Source organism: Corapipo altera, unplaced genomic scaffold (assembly GCF_003945725.1).
Source record: "Corapipo altera isolate COAL_440 unplaced genomic scaffold, ASM394572v1 113, whole genome shotgun sequence".
NCBI lineage: Eukaryota > Metazoa > Chordata > Aves > Passeriformes > Pipridae > Corapipo > Corapipo altera.
In genome coordinates, this window is record NW_020884895.1 from 5,195,660 (window position 1) to 5,220,986 (window position 25,327).

The 25,327-nt window shown below is 42.9% G+C and overlaps 2 protein-coding genes across 7 annotated transcripts in view; one reads left to right on the forward strand and one right to left on the reverse strand.

Annotated features, from left to right (window-relative positions):
- The window catches only part of PIK3CA (phosphatidylinositol-4,5-bisphosphate 3-kinase catalytic subunit alpha), a 34,498-nt gene extending 25,218 nt beyond the window's left edge, over window positions 1-9,280 (reverse strand). The window contains exon 1 of one of the 3 annotated variants that reach the window (XM_027647675.1): window positions 9,250-9,280. The gene's annotated coding sequence lies outside the window, so the exon portion shown is untranslated. Of the gene's footprint in view, window positions 1-131; window positions 290-8,632; window positions 8,974-9,249 lie in introns of those variants that run through there. The other 2 variants (XM_027647676.1, XM_027647674.1) reach the window with 2 other exon arrangements.
- Window positions 5,332-25,327, forward strand: ZMAT3 (zinc finger matrin-type 3). Of its 4 annotated transcripts, none has more exons than XM_027647678.1 (6): window positions 5,332-5,444; window positions 14,828-15,157; window positions 16,703-16,822; window positions 18,584-18,750; window positions 18,862-18,962; window positions 19,957-25,327. In XM_027647678.1, the coding sequence occupies exons 2-6, from the start codon at window positions 14,888-14,890 to the stop codon at window positions 20,166-20,168; spliced, it is 870 nt and encodes a 289-aa protein (XP_027503479.1). In that variant the 5' UTR covers window positions 5,332-5,444; window positions 14,828-14,887; the 3' UTR covers window positions 20,169-25,327. The 4 variants fall into 4 exon arrangements, with proteins under 4 accessions (XP_027503479.1, XP_027503481.1, XP_027503478.1 ...); XM_027647680.1 differs by lacking the exon at window positions 5,332-5,444 and adding an exon at window positions 9,536-9,737; XM_027647677.1 differs by lacking the exon at window positions 5,332-5,444 and adding an exon at window positions 10,946-11,019.

Here is a 25,327-nt window from a genome sequence, read left to right on the forward strand (position 1 = left end):
GCATGCAGTTCTGCTTTTGGAAATTAGTGCAAAACGATGCAAACAAATGATTACTCTAGAATGTAATTCATTAAGCTAGATTTGAGAAGTAACAAATGCCGAATACAAAACTAAAAATATAAAAAGTCCACCTTAAATAACGCTGTTTAGTTTTCTTTCCATGTTTCTTCCCATCCTCCCACCTTCCTGGGATATTTGGACCGCAGACAGTAAACAGGATCTTTAAAAACAGGAAGTGCTGGCACACAGACAAGGAACCAGAGCAGAGTTAATCCAGGTGTTCTGCACTCCGGCCGACTCCGACTCTCCACGCGACGGGAGCAGCTGTGGAGCAGACCTGGGATAGGGCCTTCCCTAGTGCTGACCTCCCCGGGGCACGTCACCTCGGCTTTTAGAAGTAACTCCCTCTGCTGCAGCAAGATAAACCTCCAGTTGCACTGAGGAAGAGGAAAGATTTCCTCTCCCACTGTCCATACCCAGAAGGGCAGGGAAAGAACGGCAATAAAACTCCGGAGGTGCTGCAGACCTCACACAGACCCCATTTGCCTCTCTAACACAAGCTACAGCATCAAGATGGTTCAATCCACAACGTTCACCTGACCAGCTCCTCTGGATGGAAGGCACAAAGAGCACTGTGTGTTCCTCAGAAAATGCGACTGAGATTAGGTCCACTCCTGTTTACCAATTTACAATTATCTCTACACAAAATATTCACCCTGTGAGCCCTTTCTTTAATAAGACGCAGCTGAGAAAGACATCAGACTCAGACTGACTTACAGTATCTTGTGTACTTCCCATGTAACATTTCTTAGGATGGAATCTGGCAGCAACTTTAAATTGAGATAATGGCTTTCTGCTATACTAAGTTACTCCAGACCCTGAAAGCAACTAGTGTGTAAAAACAAAAAACTTCTGCATGGACTTACTGAATTCAGCTAGCAGAAATAATTATTTACTGACAAACAGAGGATGGGATGCAACTTCATTTTTGTTAGGACATTTTTAAGGAACAATTGCCTCGGCAAAAGCTGTGGAAGTAGGTTGTTTTATTTTTCTCTTTGTTTGAGCTCCTAAACTGAAAAACAGACACAATACTTTCTCCATTGAGCCATTTCTTAGCTCCCTTTTCAAAACCATTTGTTGAGAGAAGGAAGTTTGTGGCAGAGTTAACACAAAGAGGCAGCCACTGTAATGAAAAAAAAATTCAATTCTGCAGCTAAACACACTAGTGCTATAAACAGCTGAAATTCAGACAGTTCTTAGCAAACTATTCAATACAAAGACACGTGGAATAAGATAGCAGGCAAACAAATCCAGTTCCCTGCAAACCCTGCCCTGTAGAAGCTACACGAGCTGTAACCGCAACTGGAAAACCCCACAGCTTTTCAGAGTCAGTTGGAAACACTGAAGTCCTACTCCATAGTAAACTTGTTTGTGATACAGAGTCAATGGTGATTAACTAAATATTTATTTAGCAGTAGATGATAACCCTGCTGAAAAGTAAGCAGCAACAGTTTTCCACAGAATATTATCAACAGACCTTTATTTACTCCAGAAACAGACTGAGACTGTCCTGCCTACCCCCCACACCAAGTGGGGAGACTATTCAGCTGCAAAGCATTTGGCACCACTAACTGCTCCCATCAGGATTCATCTCCCTAAAAGTCAGAGATCCCACAGGTGTATTGCATCTAAGCACAAAGGAAAACTGGGCCTTCTATGTGACACAACACTGAAGACTAAATTCCTAATTTTGTAAGAGTATCTGACTTCATTGTATAAGTTACAAAGAAACCAAAGTTTCTCTAAAACCTTAAAGAGTGTTAATTCCTGTTCTAGCTGTTGACCCTGGTAGAACAGCCCTTTTCTCCACATTTACAGGTTGGATGCCACCATCCCGATGCTCGAGACACGAATGCATTTATATTTGTGTTCAACAAGTGCAAACAAACATGATTCATTGTCATTAGGTCCTGCATGCTTCAGCCTGAAGTACAAAATCAGCTCTGGTGAACTGTGACAAATGGTTCTTCAGCATCTTCATCCAAATGTTTATCATCCCTGTACATGTCTGTTGGAAGCACCTGATATGATTCGATGTTAAAGTGCTCTGCCCAAATTAAGATATTTAAGGCATATACTGCAAATGTTAGTAACCCTTTCCTTACAGCATTTCCTTGCAAACCACACAAATGCATGATGCATGTGTAGGGCTACTGAGTCATTCAGCTGCTTGCAGTGCATCTTTTTCCTCCACTTCAAGCTGTAACCCAAATTGTTTCTGTAACAAGGTCAGGGTACCCGCAATTTGTATTTAATATATCTAAAACACATGGCTAATGTTTGCATAAATAGATAATGTTAGCAGTTAACATGAACTTTCCAAAGAAGTGACATAAGCTCATAGGTATTTAGGCAGAGACTATCAGCCACATCTCCACAATGGTTTAAAGATTTCCCAGCTTCCCAATTTGGAAAGTCACTTTCATATCCACATTAAACGCTTCGAGACTAAGGCACATGCAACCTACTACAGTCAGAGCTCTATAAGAGGGATACATTTCACAGAAAGACTTTTTAAAAAGCCAAAAAGATACTGGCAATAGTCAGTCACTGCTATTAAGAGAACTTTACACATCTGCACAAACAAGGAAGTATTTTTTTAATACATGGATAGTTCATTGGAAACATTTTGTTAATGTTTTTGTAGGTGTGTATATTCAAAAAAACTGAAAGCAGTTTTCAGACTGGTGAAGTTTAACCCTGGAACAGAAGAGAAGATCACAAAAGCTTAAGTGTTTTATTTAATTTTCACTCATTAAAAAAACACCAATTACAGAAAGGTAACTATCTTGTAAATCATCTTTTTTGTTGTTTAAATAAATAACCTGCTCACATATCAGGACAACAAGAGATTGGAATCTATAATTATGGTTACACTTCTCTTATCACTCTAAAGTTATTTGCAATACTCTCCTATCTCCTGATATAACAATGAAAAGCTTGGAAAAGAGGTGGTGAAAGAAGAGTTGAAGAGTTGGATTGCAAACCAACTTGATCATGTATTTAAGAAGAGTTTCTATAGCCAGGAATAGCTTTTGATATCCCACTTTTTGCGTATCAACTCCCCTGTTTTACTGCTCGTTGGCTTCCGTTTCCAGTTTTCATCTTTATCTCTCAGTGGTAGTTATGCCATTGCTCCCCAACACGTCAAAACATTCCAGCTTGGAGGTATCTAAGATCAAGGGAGTGCTGCTGAGCAGTGATAACAACATCAGTGCTTTATCCTCCATTTCACAGCAAGTTGGAGAGGAAGGCAAGTTATTAGTATTTTACTAACCACAACCATGGCAAGAAGACAAACACAAGAAAAAGCATTAAACTTTACTTTCTCAAATAAAATGTTCAAGCTGATTGAAGCTCGTTCTTTTAGCTAGCAAACACTCATCCAAAAATTCACGCAACTGGTTAAGTTTATCATCTACAATGACATCATTATAATCTCACATATTACTATTTTACACCAAAGTATAGATGTGATTTATTATAAATCAAACTCTGAAACAAACTTTCTAGACTAAGAGCAGCACTCACAGGCACATCCTCAATTACACACCACAATCAAGACTAAGATGTCTGGTTGTCACTTAAAAATTAGCTCTTTTACCTAGACACCAGTGACTTTTTTGGGACAAGTGCTCTTTTACAGCTTAGCATTAAAACTGAAGATTTCAGAAGTGACAGCATGAAACTGAAAGAAGATAAAATACAATATATTAATCACTTTCCTCCCACCAGTGGAGACTGCCTTGATTAACTGGTAAGTGGAACTGGTTGTTCAACATCCACAAAGGCAGAAGAGCAATTTTCAGTTTTATTAGTACCACTTCCACTTTTATAATCCAGTTGAAAGATTTCCTGATTATTCTGTTGAGAGCTGGGAATGTAAATACAAAAATGAAGAATAAGTGGTATGTTTTATAATCTAAGCAGTTTAATGATACCACAAGCATATTTTAGGGTATTTGGAATGATAGTTTTGACTTCCCTTTTCCCAGAGAAAGTTAGCCCTATACAGAAACTTCTTATGTCAGCACTATTAACTTCTTTCAAACTATGCCTGTAGTCAAGAGGCAAGTTAGTTTTTCCAGCTTTAATAAAAAATAACTTAATGGCACAAGCAGCAAAGTTGGATCCCATCACAGAAAACATATTTATTGAGTTTGAGAAAGAAACAAATCATCTCCACTGTGCTTGCTTGGTAATCAAGTCTTTACCTTCTGCTCATTCTCTCTTTTTTGTGCTTGTATTTTCAAGCACTCTGTGTTTAGTTTACCAACATCTTTGCAGAGATCAGTCTCCTCACTTTTCCAGCAAGTCAGATGTCAAAGTCCTAAGGTACGGAAAATTTTGTTCTATTAGATTCAGATCACAGAATAGGCAGGTATTTCTGCTTGTTGTTGATCAGTCTCAGGCAAAATGCTGAATCTTGATCATTTACTTTTCAGTAATTTTCAAAGTTTCTTGCATTTTGAAGAAATTCAAGAATTTGTTTCTTTGTTGACTGCTAATGGCTAAAAGAAGGAATAAGGTTGCAACAAGGAGTAATTTTTTTTATTCCTCAACTTATATCCTCTGCACTCTTCTAATACAACAAATGTAATCTCAGGAGAAAATCCATGTTTCTGGAAGGAGCATGACACAACTTATGAGCAAGAGTTAAAGATCAGGAACAGTCTTGGAACATATTAGGCAAGAGTCATTCATCACCATTAACTGGTACTTAAGTATTGGCAGAAGACTGACTAATGAATATGGAAAAAAACAAATCCAGTTAAGTCTTAATGATAGATAAGTTTTTTGACATGTTGTACAATCTAGGAGACAATTTTTCAGTTTTCTTTCTTTTCCATTTGAAAGGAAATAACCCAAAGGATGTTTCTCTGCCTTATATTTCTTTGCCTTAGAAGAGGGTCATCATATACATCAACAATGTGACTCAGCTGTCTCGAAATTTCAGGGAATTCATAGTCAGTCTTACTCAATTCAGTAAGTCTCCTGTATTTGGCAAATATGCTCTGTGGTTCACAACCCTCAAAAGCTACATGTGCAAGTGTTTCTTTAATCAGAAGCTGTAGGCAAAAGTGTCAAAGTTTTTCTACATAAAAAAACGTGAAGGTAAGGTAATTTAAGGAAATGTGTTAACAGGTAAACCAAAAACCCAAACAGCAAAGAACAGTCTGAGGTTTATCTAACCCTCTACTGGTAAAAAGCAATGAGGCATGAAACCAGAGATCACTGAACCTTAAGTTCTATGTTTGACCCAACTGTTTGTACTTAAACCAGACTGAAGAAGTCACTTCTGTTGCTGCAAGTCAGCAACATGCCAGAGGGACAAGAGCTTCACCAGTGCTCCATCATTTCTCCCCTGCGATGTGACAAAGGTAAGCTGGCCTCTTACAATTTAATTTTTACATTTCTGGAGCTCAGATATGTGAGCACAGTTTTTCAAAGACAGACTATAAATGTTCCCAGGGAGTTTCCTTAGCAGGCATAATTGACCAAGTGCTTTTATTCTCTGCTTTGGTGGCTTTAAGAACACTCTTAATAGAGAACAAGTGATCACGTCTACTCACATTTCCTGTTTGAAACACATGGGCTTCTTAAGACTGCCTTTCACAAAATCTGTGCCCAGAATTAACTAGAAAAATGCTTTTCTAGAATTCAAGTGTAAATATATGCTATATAAAAGAACATATGTTCTGCAAAACCTTTAAGTATTGCTTGGACTGAGAAGTCAGATCCAGAACTACATAAACTGTAGTCAGCCTGCTGCATTTCCATTTGACCACAAGTTAACATGCTGGATTTATAAAAATGCCTTTTTTCCTTTTCTAAAACAGTTTAATTCCCCCTACCCCCCCTCCCCGCCAGCCTTGGTTTTCTGTTGGGTTTTTTGTTTGTTTGGTTTGATTTTGTTAAAGTTAATACTATACCAGTACTGCAAGGAGACAAAAAACCCCCGCCAGTTAATACACAGAATATTATTTCTGGTTCATTTAACACTTCATTAACCATTCAGAAATAGATCTATAGAACAAATTCAGTTGGGAGGAACCTCTGGAGGTTATCATGACCAATTAAATACAGAGAGAAACAAATCTATTTTCTCTCTCCAGTGCTCCCATTTGGATTAGGATACTACAAAGAGACACTTATAACAGAATTCTTTGCTATGACACATTCAACTTAAAAGAGCAAAAGAAAATTCCCGTCCAGTTTTAGCATAAATATTTTTGTGGCCTCCTCTAGTCATAGTTTCAATTTCAGACAGGCATCATCCACTTGGAGCAGCTGGATGTCTGCCTTTTTAAAAGGATGATACAAAACTCCCACAAGCATGGAATGTAATGCATGAAAAGCTACAAAAGCCCCAAACCTTAGCTAACACTAGAAGCCAGTGTGTTCTTCAGTTAGCCAAAGTGTGAACTCTTATTTTTTCCCTAATGCTCCCCATCCAACTCCATCACATACAAAAAAATGCACATATTGCCCACTTTTCCTCAACGGGGAGGATTTACCAGATCTCACACATTTTTTAGTAATTACAAACCAGTAAGTAATAAGATAAGACTTAGTTTCATAAAGGTATTTTAAGACTAAACTGGAAAGACTAGTTTCACAGTATTATTCTTGTCCAGTTATAAATATAAAAAAATCAGTTTCTGCATCAGTATCAAAGTAAAAAAAATAAAATCTTAACTTCCCCTCACTCTAATACATTTCTCAAATGTCCTATTAACTATAACATTTGTAAACCTTCATTAATGTACTCAACTAAGCAAAGCAAACCTACATGATACCAGGCTAGAGATGCTAGTATTTCTTGCATGATTTGGAATTAATGTATCATCGTCCCAATTTCCTTTCCCCTGAAGCAGGCAGAGAAAAGCAATGTGAACAGTTTTCTATCTGGAAGTGACTGATATTTGCAAGATGTTCAGAGTATTCCTGGTACACAGAGAATCTCCACCAGAAGTCTCAAAAACTACATAATGAGTTGACTTTTTATGTGCAAAAGCAGTTTTTTGCAGACAGAATGTCAGCCTTAGGCTTGTTGTTGGGCAATTTACAGATAACTTTAATTTCTTTTTGAGTTAAAACTATGATGATCATCAAGGTTGTTCCACGTTCAATTACATGTGAGCAAGGCATTAAAAAACACACCCCACACTAGAATCCAGGGAACAACTGTGATCAGGAAGTCCATTCCTTATGTGATAACACCTTTTAAAGGTGTTATAACTAGAAACCTCTTGTGATATACTTTGTCTTGTGATGGTACAGCATTAAACCCTTGCTGGTTGCAGAAATTCATATTGTAAAGCTTTCGGCAACTTTTAAAAAGTGAGTTATCCTGGAAAAACTATCCCCCATTTGCTCTCAGAAAGCAGGAATAGCCTGATTATCAGAGAAAGAGTTAACTAAGTATTGAACTACTTTATGACTTCCAATAAAGCACAATTGCTTTGTAAACAGCTCAGCCACACCACCTTTCCCAAAGAATACTCTAGAAAGACCACAAAAAAAAAAAAAAAAAGAAGCAAAACCCAAAAAACCCATTGGTGCCATCATTCATGCAGTAAACTGCAACAAGAAACAGAACATACTTGCTATTAACTCAGAACAACAGTTTGAAGCAGCCAAACAATTAAAACACTTTAGCATGGATTTGTAGGTTGATTTGTTTGCCTGCTCTGAAAAAAACCACAGAACTCTGTCTCCAGGTTGCTAAGAACGGCACCAAGCTAACACCTAAGGAAATGCAGGGCATCTGCAACAGTCAAGTTACAACTGCAGCTCTGAAGTTGCCATATTTACTGCCTTAATGAAAAAGCCGAATGCTTCATGGAACCCATAAGGAATTGTGTGGTTTTATAAATTCCTCTGTGAACACTATGAGCTTGGCTGATGTGTGGTTTGTCTACACTGGCTAAAGCTTCCAAGTAAGTAACCCATCTCAAAAAATTGGCCAATGCCATTGTTTGAGAATAAAGCTATTTACTGGGAAGCTTTAAGTTCCCATGGGGCTTTATTTTAGAACAGCTTATCCAGTCAGTTCCTCATAGCAGACAAACCATTAAATCCCATCACTGAGTACTGGAATATTCCTAGGAAGTAAAGAAGTTTACACCGAAGAACTGGACTTTGATTATTACATTGCATTATAGAATTACAGCACGGAAGCAACAAGTATGAGAACATCTCTATAAATTAACTGTGAGGTGAGAGAGACTAAACAATGATTCAGATCACGATGGGAAAGATCCTAACTTTATCCAGTGTCATAAATTTGAATGCCTGCTATAGCTCAAAGCAGGGATGTGAGAACACAAATAACTAATAGAACAGAATAGCTTCCGTCTATTAAGTTCTAGAAAATCCAGATTCAGAATCCAGTTTAGCACTTCTTTACAAGTTTGCTGCAGAATTAAACCAAGAAAAGCTTCACAGTCCCTACCATTTACTTTAAAACATATACTTTCCTCCTGCTTGTTCTGAATGGGCAGTGTTTATAAAGCAACCTCTGTTCAATCAAAAGAATTATAGAAAAAAAAAATTATAGACATACCCATAACAGCAACAGAAGTAATTGGCCTGATTGCTTAATAACTTCAGGAATACTGAAAACAGCCATGAAAGCCCCAAAGAAAAACAACCAGGTAGTTTGTACTAGTTTGGCCAAAGTTTTGCCAATACTCAGTCTACTACAAAACACACAAGCACCGGTAAGAAAGAGCAGTTTTATAAGCAACATCAGTAAAAGCAGATCTCGGGATAGCATGAAATAAGGTTTTACAGGTAGCACAGATGAGACACCGGCTCTGTCAGCCGAGTGCATCTGGGAGCAGGAGGTTGTATGCCAGGATCCACACACACACCCATCGGGAGAGGCTCCGCTCCCATTATCCACCGTGAGCCCACACAGAGCCCATCCCAAGAACTGCCGGAACACACGGATAGAAAACAGCTCTGTTTCAGGGGTGGACGGACCCACACAGGAAAACAACAACCCGCTATTCCTCCTCTCCCAGGTCGCGTCCCTGGGAGCACCCGGAGCCCGGGATGTGCCGGAGGAGCTCTCCGGGCTGAACGCAGCGCCCCGAGCCCCGCGGGTCGCGCTGCCCCTGCGGCTGCCAGAGCCCCTCGGCCCCGCACCGACCCCGCCTCACTCCCTCTCTCACTCACCTCAGAGCCGCGGCCTCGCCGCCCCGGCCCGGAGCCGCCGCCCCGCCGGGCAGCGCCCGCAGCGCTCGCCGCCGCCCCGCTCCCCTCGGGCCGTGCCTGTGCCCCGGGCGCGGGCGGCAGCGGCTCCGGCAGCCGCTCCCCGAGAGCCGCCGCCTCCCGCACGGGAATAACAGGAAGGGAGCGGGGCTGACCCCGGATGGGGAAGGCACCGCCCGCCGGAACGGGAACCGCGGCGGGGGGAGGCGGGCGCGGAGCCCGCGGGGCCGGAGGTGCCGCCGGACCCGGGTGATCGCGGCGGTGGGTGCGGAGGGGACCGAGGGGACCCGCGGGATCGTCCTGCCCCGCGCTGTCCCCGTTTCTTGCCATAAGGTCCTAAACACCCCCGTGCCCGCGGTCATGAGAGCGGGTCTGACCCAGCCCTGACCCTTCTCCCAGTTGGATCGCCAGTTTTCTTTTACAGTCTGAGCCGCCACTGGGATCGAGTCGCTGTACGTGAGTCTGGTGTTGTCAGAGCGGCCTGCCGAGTGGATGCCCGTACCAGTTGGAAATGGAAGAGAAATCTGTAACATTTAAAATTCGCACTCCCAGCTGGTTTGGGTTTTCGGGGCGGGGGCACCTTGGTGAGAGCCAACAAGACGCAACAAGTGAGGATGGTATTGAGGTGGTGACAGGAAGGAGGGAGAAGGATAACCCGAGTGATTAATCATCAAGACATCTTGGTTAATCGTTCTGTTTTCAAGGGATATTTATCCTTTCATCAAGAGATGGCATAAGCAACTTTTGGAGCCAGGTGTGAACACAGTGAGGGTATGGGTGAATTCTCTTCCTGTTCTCTTCCATGTTCTGAAGGGAGCCTACAATAGTGTTGGAGAGGGACATTTTACCAGGGCTTGGAGTGGTAGGACTAGGGGTACTGGCTTAAAACTGAAAGAGGAGATGGTTAGATTAGATATTAGAAAGAAATTCTTTACTGTGAGAGTGGTGAGGCCCTGGCACAGGTTGCCCAGAGAAGCTGTGGATGCCCCATCCCTGGAATTGTTCAAGGCCAGGCTGGATGGGGCTTGGAGTGACCTGGTCTAGTGGAAGTCCAACCCAAATTTTCTGTGATCCTATGGTTCTATGAATCTGATAAATGGTATGCTTTCAGATCTAACAAAAATTAGAGATAATGAGTGCATCTAACTGATGGATTCCCGGGTGGGTTGGCTGATGGCTGCTGGAAAGTCTGGGCGATGGTTTCAGCCTGTAGTGACTTCTCAGCACTTTCCTGTTCCAACAAAAAGGGGAGAAAAACCAACAGAAACTCCGTATGCTTTTGAAACAGAGTGGCCCGACTGTACGGGTGAGGCCTTTGGGTGGCTCGAGGGGAAATTATTACTCACTTTGGCTGCGAGGGGCGTGAATAAGCTGAAGATGTTTATATATGCAAATCAGGCTAATTGTAATTCCTGCTGCGAAAAACAGGACCTAAAATAAATAAATAAATAAAAAAATAAGTAAATAAAATGACCTTGTGCAGTACCACAGCTGAGCACTGCAGAATATTCGGAGCAACTTCCCGACGGCGTTGCAGCTCGTAATGCCATCAAGTGTGTGTTTCTGGGAGGCTGTTCCGAGCCCGGCCGGCCCCGCCTCGCCCGTCCCGCCCCGTCCCGCCCCTTGGCCGCCGTCACTTCCCGCAGCTGCCGGCTCGGAGCCCGCCGGCCCCGGCCCTGCCCGGCCCTGCTCCGGGGGCAGCCGCAGCGAGGGCAGCGCGGGGCCCGGCCCGCGGTAGGTGCGGGGGGCGCGGGGCGCGGGTGTTGCGGGGCCGGGGCTGCCCGTGCGGTCGGTTCGCTGCCGGGGGGTGGCGGTACCGGAGCCCCCCGGGGATGCGGGTGCCCGTCCCCGCCTCCCCGCGCTGCCGGTCTGGGCTCTGCGCTTCCAGAGCCGTGCGCCGGTGCCGGGAGCTCCTGCTCGGGTCGCGGTTGTTCCGAGGCGGTCGATGCCCGGGCTTGTTTTTTTCTCGTTCTCCATCCCCCCAGACTGCAAGGCAAGCGGCTTGGCAGGGATGTCTGCTAGGAGTCGGGATTTACACCGTGGTTTCTGATACCCCATTGACGTAAGAGATGGTTCTGGGTTACGGAACGCGTGCCCTCATCAGTAGATCAGTAGATGAGGGCGCGCATCAATGTACCTTAAGGTAGAGCTGTGCGTGATGCGTGTTTGTTTGGTGCTGTCTTCAATTCCTGCAGCATTATAAAACAACCTGTCTTTCAGAGTGAAGGTCTGGAGGCCCAGTCCATGGCCAGAGGAAACTTTCTGGCACAATTATGTTAAGTGGTGTCCATGTTTTGTTTTCTTTGAGAAGAAACACTTCCTTGTCTTGAAAATAAAACAGTGAAACTCACAGCTTGTTCATCATTTCTGTAGATTTCATCACTGTTGTTAGTTGCCTCAACTGCATTTAGAAACAAATTCTGGTGGGAACACAGATTTCTCTCTGTGGTTTACACCTATGGCCAAGGAAGGTTACATTGTGCCTTCCCCATCAAACAGTGCTCAGATTTGAGGCCAGGCCAGCTTGTTTCCCAGTACTGTGTTGTTGTCAGAGGTTGCTCCCCATTTCTGTGCCACCAGCAGTGCCTGGGCACTACCAGGCTGTGGTACTCGGGGCATGAAGTCTGGGTCTCCTCCTCCAGTGCTGCCCTTGGGATGCCCCAACGTGAGAGGAGGGAGACAGACTGTGTGCCCTTGCCTCCACCCAAGGACAACTGATGTGGAATGGAAGCACATTCCAGCCCATACAGTGTGTTGGAGAAGGCATGGCTGAGCTCTGAGAGGTGCTATCCTGAGGCAGAATGTCCGCTCAGCTCACCCTGGAGAACTGCAGGTCCTTACCCTGCTTTGGGCTGTGCTGTTAGGAGTCCTTGGTGATGGACATTTCTCATTCCTTTACTGTGTCCTGGTGTAAAGATTTTGCAGCTTCTTACGTGAAGGGAAAGGAGGCATTAAAAATGTTCTTTTACCTTCCCCTGGACAGAGTATCTGTAACAACCAACAGTGGAGGGAGGATTAAAGGGACATGTAATTAAGCTGAATTTGAGTGATAATTTTTTTTTTTTAAATATCAGTAAGAAGGAAATCAACATAATTTGAGCAATTTCAGTGATGAAAGAGTGCTGTCAGAAGATAGTCGCATATGCCAAGTCAAGAAGTTCTAATATTGAAATTGTCCATGCAGCCTTAATTTTATCTTCAGACTACTGCTTACTTTAAGGAACAGTAAATGACCTTAAAGATTTTCTAAGAATATTACATTACATCCTTTCCCCTGTGGATACAGACCCTGTAAGCACTGAGTCCTGTCTTGTATATGACAAATCCCATTTGTGGCAGTTGCAAGAAGACATGATGCAACAAACGCTCATGCAAAATTAAGCAGATGAATCTCGATTGCCATTTACTGTACATTTCTTTATATCACTCTATAAAGTATTTGGCTATACTTTACTCCCATTTTAAGGTAAGAGGCCCATTATACTGGTGTAATAAAACTCTGAAATTAGCTGGCATGCTTACCTGCTTGCACAGTTGATCTAAACTGCCTTGATAGGACTGTGTTGTGATATATTTAACCATCATGAATATGAACTCGGTCCATCTGTAGTTCCACTGAAATTAATTAGTCTACAGAGTACTAGTTGAGGAAACTAAAGATAAAAAAGTTTCTTCTATTCAGTTTAACCAGGAACATGTATGCTGAAAGTGGGAGAGAAGTTAGGTAATGCTCCAGAATTTACACTGCTGATGGATTATTTGCATCAGACAATTCCTGTGTGCCTTCTTCCTTCTTTGTGGTGGATCCCAGCTATTTTTCATGATACCAGTTTTGATTTGTTTTTTATGGTCACATCATGTTAGTTATAGTTAACCTGGAATTTCACAGAGCCTTGGTGGTAAAGGACTATTCTAAACAGGAAAACTCCTGCTGGCTCTATTACTGTCTTAAAACCTTGTCCCCAAGGCAGTGCATGCTGCTCTTTTTAAAAAATTATTATTACTATTTATTATTTTTAATAAATTATTATTACTATTTATTATTTTTAATTTTTTCCTTGCCTGTAGTTACTAATAATGACTGAACTGTCTTGTATCAGTGTAAGTCTGGGTTTGAGGTAAACATTTCAGAAATGTTTTTGTCATTTGAGTTCTTTAGTCCCACTGATCTTTTTTTATTGTGATCTTTTATTTTTCCTAATAGAACATAGATCTCTCTGGGAAGACTTTCAAACATAATACAGTACCTAAAATTGCAGGTATCAACTGGGATTTTCTATAGCTTTAGTATAGAAGGTATTTGTGTCCAGCTAATTTTAGCAGATCGAAAATCCCGGAAGTTACTTCAGATAAATGCTGTTTGCTTCTCCAGGTTCCTAAATGCCTTTGAATTCGAGCTCTATTTTCAAAAGTGACTAATTTTGCAGAAGTGTTGGTTTAAAATGCAGATGGGTCTCATTATTTGCTTAAACAAATGAACAAAGCCTATAGGATAAACATGGTTGCTGCCAATGCAGCCCTAGCTGGAAGTGATCTGCAAAGGCCAAGATAATGCTGCTCTTGATCCCAGTGTGGCAGTGAACAGGATTTGTTATGATAAGAAGCTAATAAGACATTAACAAAAGTAACTGTGCCTTGATTCATAATGTGAGTGTTCTGCATTATTATAGGGATGTTCATCCGGGCTTTATTTAATTATAAACATTAATTAAATAAATCTCTCAGAACCTCTTGTTGGAAATGTAGGGCTAGTTCTAATAACTTGAATTAACTGAGAAATAATTGAATAAAGGCTAATATGAGATAAGTTCTCCATTTTGTAGCAGAAGATGCAGCTTTAAATGCTGCACTGGTTGTAGTTAGTAAAGGAAATGTGAGAAATAGCTCAGGGTCATTCAAGAGAGCCCTTGGGAGCTGACTGTGTACAAGATGTGCTCCAGGTGATTCCTACTCTTTCTCTTTTGTTACTAGAGAAAAGTTATGTGTAGAGATCTCTCCTCTGGAAAGTCTTTGTGAGTATTTGAGGGATAGATGTGTTTATGTATTTTGTATCTACCTATATACAATAAGCCTGCTTCAAACTATTTTGATTCTTTATAAGTCATCATTGCAGTAATACACTGTAATATTTGTTTAGGTCTTGTAGTATGAGTTTGTCCTTAGGCTCCCAAAAGAGGATGTGGCTAGTGGTGGTGTCCATTAACACAGCTTTATGTGCTGTGCTTGTTGAATGTCACCACTTCTCGTGGTCATGGAGCAGTGGGGGTGTGTGCTGTCAGTCAAGTACTGTGGGTGGTCAGGAATCTCCCACCTGTCCAGGAGGGTGCCATGGGATCCACTTCTTGCACAATATCTTTTGATCTGTCCCCGGTTCTCTGGGATGCTGCTCTTCCTGTGGGTTTAAAGGGTTATAAACTGACCTTGTCCTGCTTGGCATTGTGAAAAGGCACAAGGTAGAGGCAGTGGTTACAGAAGTTGCCTCTGGATTGTCAATGTTCCTGTTAGTGCTGCTTGTTTCAGCATCTGTGTCTCTCTGGTCTAGGTCTGAAGACAACACCCTCCTCCTCCTTCAGAAGTAGCATGCCCACAGTCTTCCTGGCCAATGATTCTTCTACAGCAATCAACACTTCTTCCTCATCCTGAGAAGCCTTCATCTCTTCCTATGTCAGTGGCTACAAGGCCAAGAGCCAGCTCACCACTGTCCCCACCAAAGTCTCTCGGACTGGGGCCTTCCTTCCATCACGCACAAGAAGAGGAACTTGCAAAGGTGGTGGAGCAGGACCCTATGCTGGAGGAACTATGTAAGCCCCTGTGCTGTAAGCTTTGCAATGTCACCCTGAATTCGGCCCAGCAAGCCCAGGCTCATTACCAGGTAAGGAGATCAGCAGGGGGCACAGCTTTTGGGGCTCTGCTGCATCTGCAGGTTGTGTAGAGAATCCTGTGCCAGTGTGAGCACTGCCAGCAGCGTTGCTGTGGCAGCACAGAGGGAAGTGTGGGCTAATGCACAAGGACTAACTCAGCTTCTTGAGGGGGTTTTGAGTGCTGCCTTGGGGTGGCTGTGCATCAACAGCAGCATTTGAGTTGGCTTATCTGGAGCTACCTTTGCATCATCTAATGGACTGAAACTGCTCTGTAGACATATCCTCACCCTGCTTGGATTTGTTGGTTGTCCAGACATGCTGCAGTGCTTTCATTTAAGGTATCATCACCGGAGCTGTTTGCAAAAACTTTGTCCACAGGGACAGAGAAGTGGTACCAAGATGGCTTGGGTGAAAAAACAGACACTTGTGATTTTCCCTTTCTTTTATGAGACTTATATTTCACCTCTATATTCAGTAACATTGAACTTGATTCCAGATGTGATTTTGTGAGGCCTGGACAGATTTTTTTCTACTGGATCTAGGTGTGCCATTAGGAAAGGGGCTGCTGCCTTGTGTTTATCGCTGTCTGCTTTCTGAGGCTACACACACCACTGATCGGGAGTGGCCATTTTTGCAAATACTCTCATCGGCTGGGTCAGCTCAGACCAAATTCATTTTGTTTGAGCTGATCTGGTTGAGCTGCCTGAAATAGGGAAGGGACTCTGCATATGCTTCTTGCTGAGAGGTTGAATATGTCAGCCTTGCAGTACCCTATTTTACTAGCACCCTCTCTGCCTAGCGCTGTATTTGTGTGAGATGTGGAAATAGTGACTTATCCACCTGTGAATCAAAAGGGGTTTCTCCATATTGTCAGGATACCACACACAGATCTCAAATTTGCAGTTGGCCCTGAAAAAGTGGTATCCTGCTAGTGTGGGGGTAGGTTGAATTAGTGTTACACTCTCAGTGTCTGATTTCTGCCATGAGGGTACAGGTGTGCATTCGTACTACAAACTTGCATTTATACCTTACTGTGCATCCACAGTGCATATACATATTCTCATATAGCTCTACCAGGTTTCCAGAACACCAAGAAAGAAACACGGAGAACTATGATACATGTTTTCCAAGGGAAAATAAAATATGAAACAGGAGGTTTTTTTACATTCAGTCTCATGTTTTAACTCATGTTTGCAATCTCCTGAAGAAGTGTGTATGTGTGTGTGTGTTCAAGCTTATCCAAAAACTTGCAAAGCAGTTAATATTTCATGTTTAAAATACAGAATAGTGGTTTTAAGTGAAATGGAAACATATTGAGAAACTAATTGTAACCTTACTGAGAAAATCAGTTGCGGAGAAGGCCAAGTCATGCTAGGTGATGAGCATTTTGGAGAAAGGGAGGGATGCCAGCATCTCTTAAATTCAGAGCTGTTATTTTCTGAGTGACCTGAGCTGCCATCTTCATGGCCACTTTCTCATTTTGATTTCTGTATCATTTTTCATTCAGTGTAAGATACTATTGTTAGGACAGTGGTTAATCTGAGTTCTCTTTCCAGGGTAAAAACCACAGTAAGAAACTCCGAAATTACTATGCTGCCAACAGCTGTCCAGCACCTGCCAGGATGAGTAATGCAGTTGAGCCTGCCCCACCTCAGGTTGTCTCCCTTCCCACCCAGGTAAGGCATGGGAAGGGGACTGAGATCATGCTGCTCACTTGTCACCTAACCCCCAGTAAGAATAACTAGATCTCAGACTTTGAGGATTACTGCAGGAGCTGGGAGGGAATTTTCCTTGTGATGGCAGAGGATGGTGGAAGTGGCCTGTTGTGAGCTGTTTGCTTTCCTTTGAAGATGCAGATATTGATCTGCTCTTGCAGCACAATATTGGACTTCAAATGTTCTATTTCTGCCTGGCAAATACTTTGATTCCTAGGTAAGTCTGATGTGCTGCTGATTATGGTTGTTTAAAGGCAGGTATAAAACAGCGTTGTTGGAACTGGGTTTGGATGTGAGGGTGTGGCATCTGCTCTGCACAGTCATCCCTCTGTTGTGTGGGGGAAGCCTACATGGAAAAAGTGCTTTGGTGCTCCTACACCCATTGCCCAGGGCTGTTAGCTAATTCCTCTTTTGTTGTTCCTTTTGAAGTGCTCATTCCTGTGTGTAGAGTGAATGGATTGTTCCCTCAGTGATCCAGATTAATTCTGTTTTGGGCACATTAGAGGCAAAAGAGATGATTTTTGCTTTCTTCTAGAATTCATCCCTTGGGATTGTCATGGGATGTGGCAGCTAACCTGGCTTTTGCATGTGACTGTGCAGGGAAGCACAGCTGGGCCGCGGGGTTTGAGGCTGTGCCTGTCACTTCCCAAAGCATAAGCCTCTGTCTGTAGGGAAGCAAAGAGCATTTGCAAAGTGGCAGATTGTTCCAGACGCTGCTGGAGCCGCCAGAGGGAGACTCAGCCCCGTGTAAATTGGCTTTGCAGCTCACAGATCTGCACTGGGATCAGTGGGGTCCAATCTGGGATACTGGGACTTGGCTGCTGTACCTTCGAGGGTATCTGATGGTGCTTTCTTTGATGGAGAAGATGGTTCATGGCAATAAAAATACCACTCTGTGGCCGCATGAGTATTCACATTGTAAGACAGAAGTCAGAATAGACAGTGTGTGTCTATAAGCTTGAACAGTATCGAAAGAGATGAGAAAGAAAGTCGACTTGTCAAGTGCCGCAGTGACATGGCTGAGTGAATCACTGCTGCTGCACTGTTTACAAAACACTCTTCCCTGGATGTTACATGCTGAGGAGATGCAGTTGCTGCCCCAATCAGTGTATTGGTCTGACTCGACAGGCAAGGTGTCCTTCATATGGCAGGAGCTACTCATGTGAGGCTGCATCTATCCTTTGAAATCTGGATCCAGGTGTCCTCCTACTTGAAGGGTAAGGATCAGAGGTTTGGCACCTTTGCTATTGTTTTTTTTCTTCTTGCTGTGGTCAGGGAGCTGTATAAAGACAGGGTACTGTGGAGAGATTAGGTCCACTGTAAATAGAGAGCACTGGGTCTCCCCCAGTGTGAAAGTCACTATTCATCAGCTCCCAGCAGTCAGAAGTAGAGGAGTTAAATTGCTGCTGTGATATAAACAAGTCTCTATGGCTACTGCAGAGGTACAGGGTGTTTGTTCAGATTGTTTTCCTCTCCATCTGAGGCCAGGGATTTGCCCAGATCTCTACGAATTGGCAGCTTGTCCTGGAGGCTGAGGCAGGAAAAATGAAGTTCTTGTAAGAACGCTTTAGAGAGAACTTGAGAATGTCCTAATCCACGTGCTTTAATTCCAGCTCTCTTGCTGTCTGATGAAGATGATACCGGTCTCAATCCCTGTGCTTGAAATATTCCAACAATTTAACCTTCTTGTGTTTCACATGCTGTCTCTCCCTTTGCTGCTAGATGGGATCCAGTAAGCCAGGTGGCCGAGTGATCTTGGCTACAGAGAATGATTACTGCAAGCTCTGTGATGCCTCGTTTAGCTCTCCGGCCGTGGCACAGGCTCACTACCAGGGGAAAAATCACGCCAAAAGGCTGCGCCTTGCAGAAGCACAGAATAACTCATTCTCGTAGGTATTGTTCAACTTCATGCTCAGGCTGAAAGCATGTGGCAGTGTCTCTGGCAGTCTTTTCCTCAGAAAGCTCTGAATTGCAGCTGCTCGTATTTGTTTAATCTTCAGGGATGCGTCAGAGCTGGGCAAGCGAAGGGCAAGGAAAGAAGGGAGTGAATATAAGATGATGCAGAACAGAAGAAATATGTATACAGTTCAGAACAACACAGGTAACTTGGAGCTTGCATCTGTTCTATAGTTGGAATAGTAACAAATAATAAACAGACTTGTTTGTGTTCTGTTTCTGAGGTCTGTTTTATCAGAGACAGGTTGTGAAAGGAGCTGGTCCAAGCTCTGCTGATCCTTCATGAATGCATGTTTTTTTTCCCAGCTGCTAAAGTTGCTTTGTTTTGTCAGCCTGCTTGTTAGTTCTGTTTCTCAATTTGTAACTTAATTTACCATCTGCCTATCTCTAAGGCTGCTCTAAGTGGTGACAATTTTCCTGCTTTATTTTCTTGGCAGGTGGCCAGGTGCTTTGACTCCTACTGTGGCACATCAACCTGTACTTGCACTCCCATGACCAGAATGAGAGAGCATGTTAGCCTCCCTCTAAGACCATCTGTTCTAGCGTAGAGTCCTTCCTCAGGTGTTAGACACTAACTTTGCCTCTTTACTATGATTTAAAGAGCACAGCATCTATTTCTCTTTTTCATTTTAAGTTGTTTTATGTGCACACATTAACTGAAACCCTGATTCCCAGTGAAGCTTGGTTTAATCATGTCATTCTAACCAGTGTCATGTGGAAAAGATAAAACTTTTAAAGTCCCGTTCAATATAATTTTGTGACTTTTAAACTGAGGCAGCTTATTCTAATCAAAAGACTGTTCTAGTTCTGGAATTGGATGGTTAAAGAAAAATAAGAACTGGTTAATTACTTAAATTGTAAGACTCCTAATTTTCAAAGCCCTATGGATTTGCAGTAAGACTGGGGCATTAAGCCCACTCTACTACTTTATAAAATTCAAGTACTGCTGCCCTGTGTGCTGCACCTCGGTAAATCTGGATATCAGCGGAGAAGTTGTGGGAACATAAGATTCAGACTCTACACAGAGAAGCAAATCTCTGTCTGCTTTTTAATCATTCACTGGGCTTAGAAATTTTCACTGTGCTGCCTCAAGCTTTTATTTCTGACAGATAAAAGAGGCTTTTCTGTTGACTCCTCAGGTCCCTACTTCAACCCCCGCTCGCGCCAGAGGATTCCTCGGGACCTGGCCATGTGTGTCACACCCAGTGGCCAGTTCTACTGCTCCATGTGCAACGCCGGCGCCAGCGAGGAGTTGGAGTTCAGGCAGCACTTGGAGAGCAAACAGCATAAAAGCAAAGTGTCCGAGCAGCGGTACAGGAACGAGATGGAGAACCTGGGCTATGTACAATGACGCGCCACCCCTGGTCGTAGTTTGCAATTAGAGCAGCTTGTCTCTCGCCTGCTGTTTGCCACATGCCCTGCTTTGTGCTCCATTTGATAGGAGTATGCTCTCGAGCTATACATGTAACACCTGCAAACTTAATGGTATGGTTAGATTTTTTTTCTATCATAGTCGGCAGGATGACGCTGTGCAGGACATGAAGTGTTTTTTGATGTTTGTTTGCTAATTACCTAAGGCTCTTCGTTGTGTTGAGTGGCGGGGAGGACTTGGTCTTCTCCTCAGCCTTCTGCATGAATATGCAAAGCCCAAGAAGTGCTGGGAACTTCTGTGGTTCAACCACATGGGTAGACCATGTGCAAAGCCTGCTCCCCTCTTTGCACACCACAGAGCAGTGCTCCAGAATGCCTCCCCCTACAGCAGACTGAATCTCTGGGCAGCTTGTAAAAGAGGGGCAGGAGTAGGGCCTGTGAATGTGTGAATTAGGTGGTGTACTTGTCCGCACATTGCTGCTTCTGGCCCCCATTACAGCCCAGAGTAGGTTCTTTCCACATCCTTGTAGAAAGGCTGTGCATACCTCTCCTCCTTGGAGGGTCTTGCCTCTTACCGCTTCCTCTGCAATGCAGATTTCATTCTGAACATCTGACATTGATTTCAGCTGATTAGCCCCATTCAGAAATACTCTCTTCTACCAGTTAGCAGTGAAAAAAGATTCTCAGTGTTGTTACCTGGACACCTTAATGCACCATGGGTGTAGCTCATCTCCCTGAAGAGAGTCTCTGGGGATCTCAGTGGTTAATTGAGTGAATTGGAAAGCAAACCTGCTCAGGTGAGATGTGCTTTGCTCTGATTCTGCCTTAGACTGAGTAGGGTTAAGAATAGATTGGAAGGAGCTGTCAGCTGTAATGTCTTTGCATAGTGATGTAGAAGAGAGCAAGTGTTGGTTTCTGGCCTGCAGCTCTTGCTCTGGGAGAGCAGGGCTGCCTGGACCATGGGTAGCAGATACTGGTGTATCCCACTTCCATGCCATTCCCTGGATAAAGCCCAATGGATGTTACAGAGCAAAGCTGAAATGCTCATTTGAACCAGAGCTACCAATATTGGACGATTTTCCCCCCCCCTTTCTTTTTCCATCTCAGGATGGGTTTTAATTCCATTCCTTGATGTGACCTTGACTGTTTTAGGGACCATCAAAAATCCAACGTTAGATAGGATTTAGATGTCAGGGGTGATGATTGTTTGAGTAACAGCTTTTTGGTTCACACAGAAGTATTCATGAAACTTGTTAAGCAACTTTTAGGTGTAGACAAATTCAAAGGGTGGGTGTTTTGATATTCCTTAGCAAAAGTAGAAAAGGGATAAAGAGCAGAAGTAGGGCATTTATTCTTCTGCTTGTTTAGATAGCTGTGAGGAGCTGTGAATGGAATCCAGTTCAGTTTTTTTAAAACATTGGCTCCAGTGGCAAGTGCAGCGTGTAGGTGGCCTTTGTTGGACCTGATTCCCCACTGTGCTGCTGCAGCTGTGCCCTGGTGTAGCTTCACTGACTTCAGTGGCAGGTGCAGAGAGAAGGTCCAGGAAGCATCATGGCTCATGTCTCACCCCTCTTCAGGCAGTGCACTGAATTAGATGCAGCTCCATTGGTTTCAGTAACATTTTACCAGGAATAACTTGTACCTGGTGCATAATGTTTAAAGTAACTCCCCCACCTCCTTTTTTTTTGCCATTCTGATCCTGCCTCTTGCATTCCAGAAGGACTTTCTGCTTGCCTTAAAAAATGAAAAATGAGTAAACTAACAAAAAAATCCAGATAGTTTTTATTCATCTTTCTAGTCCACCTTCAAATGATTTGTTGCACTTGGCTGCTCCTCAGAAGCTGAGTACTGTTTTCTTTAGCTACCTGAGCATCAGGCAGCCATACAACCTTAATGCAGCCTTCCTAAATCCAGGCAAGGTGAGCTCTTGCACACTAGCCAAAACCAACCCCCTAGATCATTTCATGCCAACCCTTGCTCTGCAGATACAGGCCGAGCAATGGATGTCCTCATGAGTGGGATTCCCCCTCCTCCTTTGTGCAAAACTCAGTAAAATGGGATTTGTGCACTGGAGCACGTTAGGAGGTAGGGGGACAGGTGCCCAGGTTGTAGAGCACTCACTGAGCAGTTCTGACAGCCTGTAAATCTGTTTCTTCTGTACTTTCCTGCCCCTGCCTCACCCTCTGTGTAGCCTTCAAGAACATTCCTCTTGCCAAAATCTCTCATCAGCCTTTTACCCTCCTCATTTGCAGTCACAAGAGGGCTCTGGTTTTCTCTTTATGCTCTGTCCCTTGGTTTGCCAGTGTGACAACACTGTGCAGAGGGACAGAGGGAGTTAGATGAGCCTCACCACGATGTGCTCCACCAGAGTGATCCCTGCATTATGGTTAAACATCCCTTTGGCTGTAAGTTAAAGCGTGGCATTTTCCACAGGCTGCAGTTAGTAGCAGAAAAGCACCACTTTGTGAAATAGGAGCTGGAGGAGCTGTAGGTACTGGTGCCGTGTGGCTTTATTGCTCGGGATGAGGAGACATTTTTGCTTGCTTTCATGTGTCCCAAAAGTCAGCTGTTCACCACTTAGCTTTGGTTGCTGCTCCTGCTTCCAGCCCAGCCATCTGCTCCTTGTTTGGCATTTCCAGTGACTGCTGGAGGTGTCAGAACTTGGTTTGCTCCAGCTGGTGTTTGCTGGTGCTTTTGGGAGGCTGTATGAGGGAGGTGCAAGGGGCTGTTCTTGCAGGTTCCTCTCTGCATGGGGCTTAGTCTGGTTTTGAGGTATGGCTTCAGTCTGCCCTGAACAGAGAGTCTGCTTTGTTTTGTTAAAGGGATCACAACAGTGTGCTCATCCTGGGAATTTCAAAGTGGTGGGTTACATAGCAGGTATAAAGCAGACAGTGGGACTCAAGTGACAAGAGCAGGACAGGTTTCCTGCGTAGGAGGAAAGATGTCTTGCTGGGAGAAGCAGCTGGGACACACTTTGCCCCAGTGCTCTGTTGTGGTTCTTCCTACAAGTGACCGAGGCTTTCTTCTCCCTCTTCAGCATTGCTAAACAGCTTGTGATCTTCCCACTCTCCCTTCAGCATAGGGAGTTGTTGACTGCAAAGAGAAAACACCCCCCCTCACTATTGTTATTAGGGTTCAGGACAATCCAAACTCACACTTATCTGTAGGAGAAACTGAGTGGGTCCTGATTTTGTTTCTTTTTGTGAAAGGCGTTCTCCAAATTAGTGTTCAAAACACAGATTGAAAACACATCCTGGGCAAAGCCTCTTTGAAATAGATGGGCTGGGGAGAACACTGTACAGCTGAAGTACCATTTTGCAGACACAATTTTTCTCATGTTAAACAAAGTACCAAACCCAAGAAACAGGACTTCTGTGAAGCTGTCACATTGGCCAGTAGGTTAATGACCTTTGCTGCTAGAAACAAAATGTAAATCAATGTGTTCATATTTATTTTACTGTACTGACCACTAATTGATTTGTTAATATTTAAGGCATTATGCTGGTAGGTTGTTTTTGTTTAAGTAGGAAAATTCTACATCGCACTTTGCTTTTGGATTGGAACAATTATTTATTATATTTGTGAAAATGTTTTTCTCCCATATAAGTATTGTTTTCTTTCCCTTGATACAAAAAAACCCCACCAAACTTATACAGGAAAACCCACCCCAAACCCAAAAAAACCCTGAACCAAATCCAACCAGTGGAACTTTGTTTCTTTTTATGCTAAACAAAATGGGGATTTCCTTGCAACTTGTTATTAAATGTCCATTTCTAATTTCTTTTTCCTCAAATGGTTCCTTTACTAACTTGGAATAATATTTTTAGAGACATTAAGTTCATGCTTCATTTAAGCATTTCTTTTAAGGCAAGGAAGTAAACCATGTGGAATCCATGAATTTGTGAGGAGTATGAAAGTGATACTGTTTTGTTTGTATTAAGCATTAGCTGTCGTTTTGCATTCTGCACTAATGAGTAAATGTGTTAAAATCTTGCCTAACACTGGTCTATTTTTGACTTTTGCTTTCTTTACGTACATTGAAAAAAACAATGAAAACTTCTGTGGAGTTGCAGTGTAACAAAATGCAGATTTTTTTTCTGTAAAGCTGCTTGTCTTTTTTCCTTTCCTGGATGCCCATTATAGGGCATTAGAAGGGAAAGCTATTGCCATAAGCATGAATTCATATTTTAGCTTATTAATGCATGATGTCCTTTTGCTACATTACTTAAGTGATGCTCTCACTGTAACCACTGGGAATCTTGCCCGGGTCAGGAGTAAATGAAATACCTGAGCCAAAGATACTATGTTGGCTAGGGCCAGGCAAGGTACATTGCTAAAATTTATCTTTTACTCCTGTGTTTGGATTACAACACTCTCAAGGTTTTGATTTTTGAGGACTGAGTAGCTGGTTCTTTAAGGATTTGGTTTTGCTCCCTTTAAAATAGTTTCAAGTACGTTGACTTTAGTTGAGTAGGAGCAAGCCTTGGAAACCTTCAGGAATTTCATACTGCTGATGTTTTCTCTTTTATGTGTTTTTCGTTTTGTGCTTTTAAAAAAAAGTTTTACAACCACGTGTACAAGGATGCTCTGGATGAGATGGACATCTGCTGCTAGTTATGGAAAAACAAATGCCACAGTTGCCAAAGGATAACAGAAAATGGAGAAATACGGACCTGGTTTCTTTGAAGTTAGTGGCTAAGCTTCTCTTATTTTGAGCTGGGCTGGCTTCTTTGCCACCTGAATAAAGTTGGAATGGAAAATAAAATCCACTTTGAAATAAATGTAGTCAAACAGTAGTTCTGGGATCTCTCCTTTTAAAAACGTATCACAAATAAAACTGTGTCTTTTTACCTGAAATATCTGCAGGTAAAGGCAGGACTGTGGATTTTTAAAAATAAAATCAGTCTGTGTTTTGCAGGGGAAAAATTACTTGATTTAATTTCCTTCTACATCTGTACAGCAACACCATTTGCAAGTGCATGTTTCATCTGGAGCCTTCTTGTCAGGTTGTTTTGTTGTTTTGTACATTTTTCTGTATTTTCTTTATATTGTACTGACCCTTGTGAGGGAATACTTGATTAAAATGATTTTTTTTTTCTTCTTCATTATATAATAAATCATCTTGCTCTTACCGTTGTA